General features: G+C 36.9%; 1 protein-coding gene across 1 annotated transcript in view; it reads right to left on the bottom strand.

Annotated features, from left to right (window-relative positions):
* LOC106883447 (sugar phosphate exchanger 3) overlaps positions 1-3352 on the bottom strand; it is a 32728-nt gene that overhangs the window by 4188 nt on the left and 25188 nt on the right. Inside the window, exons 8-10 of the mRNA XM_052976262.1 lie at positions 2430-2571; positions 1483-1508; positions 656-731 (exon numbers count right to left, since the gene is read on the bottom strand). Coding sequence (XP_052832222.1) covers positions 656-731; positions 1483-1508; positions 2430-2571 — 244 coding nt within the window. The remainder of the gene's footprint in view (positions 1-655; positions 732-1482; positions 1509-2429; positions 2572-3352) is intronic.

Genomic DNA, 3352 nt, shown 5'->3' with positions numbered 1-3352 from the left:
CACACACACCACCGCCACCGCCACCACCACCATCATGACTGTGTATATAAGCTAATCAGGTGGACTGTATTAGTTCTTGAGGTATATTTAATATAACACCCCCACTCAATGCTAAAACCAGGCCCTTAGATGTCCTGAGCAAAATCCACTTTGCACTGCTTCAGACTCCTTGCTTCTGCTTTCTTTTGCTCTACCAAACTTGGAGACCTTCCAAATGGCTATGAGACCCATCCATCTGCCTAAAGCAAAGCCATAAAGAAAATTAATATAATAAGGCATGGTCGTGGGGTTAAGAACCTTATTTTGCAATCACATGCTTTAGAGTTCCATCCCACTTCACAACACCTTCGAGCAACTGACTTCTACTATAGCCCCAGTGTGAGAGAATTTGGTAAAAGTGTCTGTTAACCCATTTTGTGTGTGTGTACGTGTGTGTGTGTGTGTGCGCCTAAGTTTGTGTTTGTTCCTCACCACCTCTTGACAACCAGTGTTGGTTTGTGTATGGCCCTGAAGCTTAGCAGTTCAGTGAAAGACTGACAAAATAAGTACCAGATTTTAAAAAAAAAAAGTACTGTGATTAATTTGTTCCACTAAACCCACTAAACAAGTAAAAAAAAAAATAAAAGAATAGTGAATAAATTAAATAATTACTTACAGGAATAGAGAACAAGAGATGGTATAGCGAAAATCAACATTGGTACAACTACAATACCTCGTTTCCCAATACGATCCTAAACATTAGGAAAATACAAAAACAAAAATAAATAGATGAATAACAAAAGTTTACAATTAAAAGAAAGATAGATGGATGATAAAAAAAAATAGAAATTAAAAAAATAGGCGTAGGAGTGGCTGTGTGGTAAGTAGCTTGCTGACCAACCACATGGTTCCGGGTCCAGTCCCACTGCGTGGCACCTTGGGCAAGTGTCTTCTACTATAGCCTCGGGCCGACCAAAGTCTTGTGAGTGGATTTGGTAGACGGAAACTGAAAGAAGCACGTCGTATATATGTATGTGTATGTGTTTGTGTGTTTGTCCCCCCACCATCGCTTGACAACCGATGCTGGTGTGTTTACGTCCCCGTAACTTAGCGGTTCGGCAATAGAGACCGATAGAATAAGTACTAGGCTTAGAAAGAATAAGTCCTGGGGTCGATTTGCTCGACTAAAGGTGGTGCTCCAGCATGGCCACAGTCAAATGACTGAAACAAATAAAAGAGTAAAAAAGGGATCCATAAGTAAAAAAAAAATGGTTGAGAAATATTGCTCTACATGGCTGCTTGATTTACTAGAAGTAGCAGTCAAATATCCCTCAAAATACACCCTCATATTGTCTTGAGAAAAAGAGAAGTTACACTGGTTTAATATAGTATTGGACAAACTAGATCTTTACAGGGATGGTCATGGCTGGAATGCTTTAAATCAAGGTTTATTTAATCAGAGATGACCTGAGACCAAACAACAACAACAGTAGTGACACTCACAGATATATATCCTGCAACAGTTCCACCTGAAAGAGATAGAACAAAACAATAATAAAAGAAATGAAACATGTAAAAAACATAATTTGTTGTATTTGTTCTGGATCTTTATATTCTGAGTTCAAATCCCACCGAAGTCAACTTTGTCTTTCATCCTTCCTGGGTTGATAGAATAAAGAACCAGTCAAACACTAGGGTCGATATGATAAACAAATTCCTGGTTTACAATTTTGGGCCAAGAGAATTGGAAGAGCACTGGAAAAAAATATTCTGTGAAGAATGTTTTTTTCTGGTCTACTTCCCATGCTTACAAAGGTCAAATGAAATGTGTTGAGTCAGGTTTCAAAAGTCAGAGATGCTTGTCTTGTCAAGGAAGATTGAAAAACAAATGACATCACTGCTTGTATGATGTGACGGTGATGTTTTTTTATGATCTGACACATACAAACACACACACATTTAAGGTCTGTTTCCCTTGATGGCACATATATATATATATATATATATATACACACATACAAACACATGCACATACACACACAACAAGCTTCTTTCCTTTTAGTTTGGCTTACAAATCATCTCTCAAGGCTTTATATGTATATCTATCTATCTAACTATCTATCTATCTATCTATACAGGGATTAGCATTGAGTTGCTTCTCCAACATACTGAAAATTTTCAGTATGTTGGAGAAGCAACTCAATGTTAATCCCTGTATATTTATGATGATAAATGGTTTTACCGATAAAGGTTTTTTCATACTGAACTACTTGGCAAAATTGTTAATTATTAATTCTATTACTAATTGACGATTCCCTGCCCTTATTCTTGTATCTATCTATCTAGATATATATATATATATATATATATATATATATATATATATATATATATATATATATATATATATATATATATATACACACACACATCAAAATCTAGTAACTTACCAAAAATGCCACCAACGTCATACCAGATGGATATTTTGTCTGACATATCCTCCGACCAGTGGAAGTTGCGGTCGAGGTAGAGGGGTAACCAAAAGAAGAAAGAGTAATTCACCAGCTTCAGGAAGGCATACGCAAAGGCACACTGCAACAAGACATCAGAAAATAAACATGTTAAAAAGAAAGCAAAATTATATGATGCACTATTTAGATGGACAGGCAGATTCTCTTCTGGAAACTTATACAATCTATAATTGCATAGGTTAAGATGCAGCTTTGGTTGTGTAGTGAAGAAGTTCACTTTCAAACCATATGATTTTGGGTTCAGTCCCACTGTGCAGTATGTTAAGCGTGTGTCTTCTACTATAGGCCCAGGTTAATCAAAAGGCTTGGTAAAATAGAAGCCGGAAGAAGCCCAACACCAGGAAGTAAGAGTGAGAGAAAGTTGTGGTGAAAGAGTACAGCAGGGTTCACCACCATCCCCTGCCGGAGCCTCGTGGAGCTTTAGGTTTTTTGCTCAATAAACACTCACAACGCAAGGTCTGGGAATCGAAACCATGATCCTATGACAGCGAGTCTGCTGCCCTAACCACTGGGCCATTGCGCCTCCACACGTCAACAATATATGTAAGAGACAGCTGTAAACACCTTGTTATTATATATTTTTAGGTACAGAAAAAAATGGAGACTCTATTTTCAACCCAATATCTCTTCACATCTGTGACACACAATAAAAGCAAATTTAAGACAGAGCTAATGATCTGAGATTTTAAAAATGAATATGTTTCCTTTTTACGTTTTCTTTCATCTTTTTTTTTTATGTTGTCTGATTGCAAATTAACCCTGACTGAGCAAACCTTGGATCGAAAGTGTTTTAGTTGTCCCCATCTTGCTAACATAATTTGTTGGTTAATCCAATAGCATAT

This window comes from Octopus bimaculoides, chromosome 24 (assembly GCF_001194135.2).
Source record: "Octopus bimaculoides isolate UCB-OBI-ISO-001 chromosome 24, ASM119413v2, whole genome shotgun sequence".
Lineage (NCBI taxonomy): Eukaryota > Metazoa > Mollusca > Cephalopoda > Octopoda > Octopodidae > Octopus > Octopus bimaculoides.
Note: the sequence above shows the minus strand (reverse complement) of the source record. Positions and strands in the feature narration are given on the sequence as shown.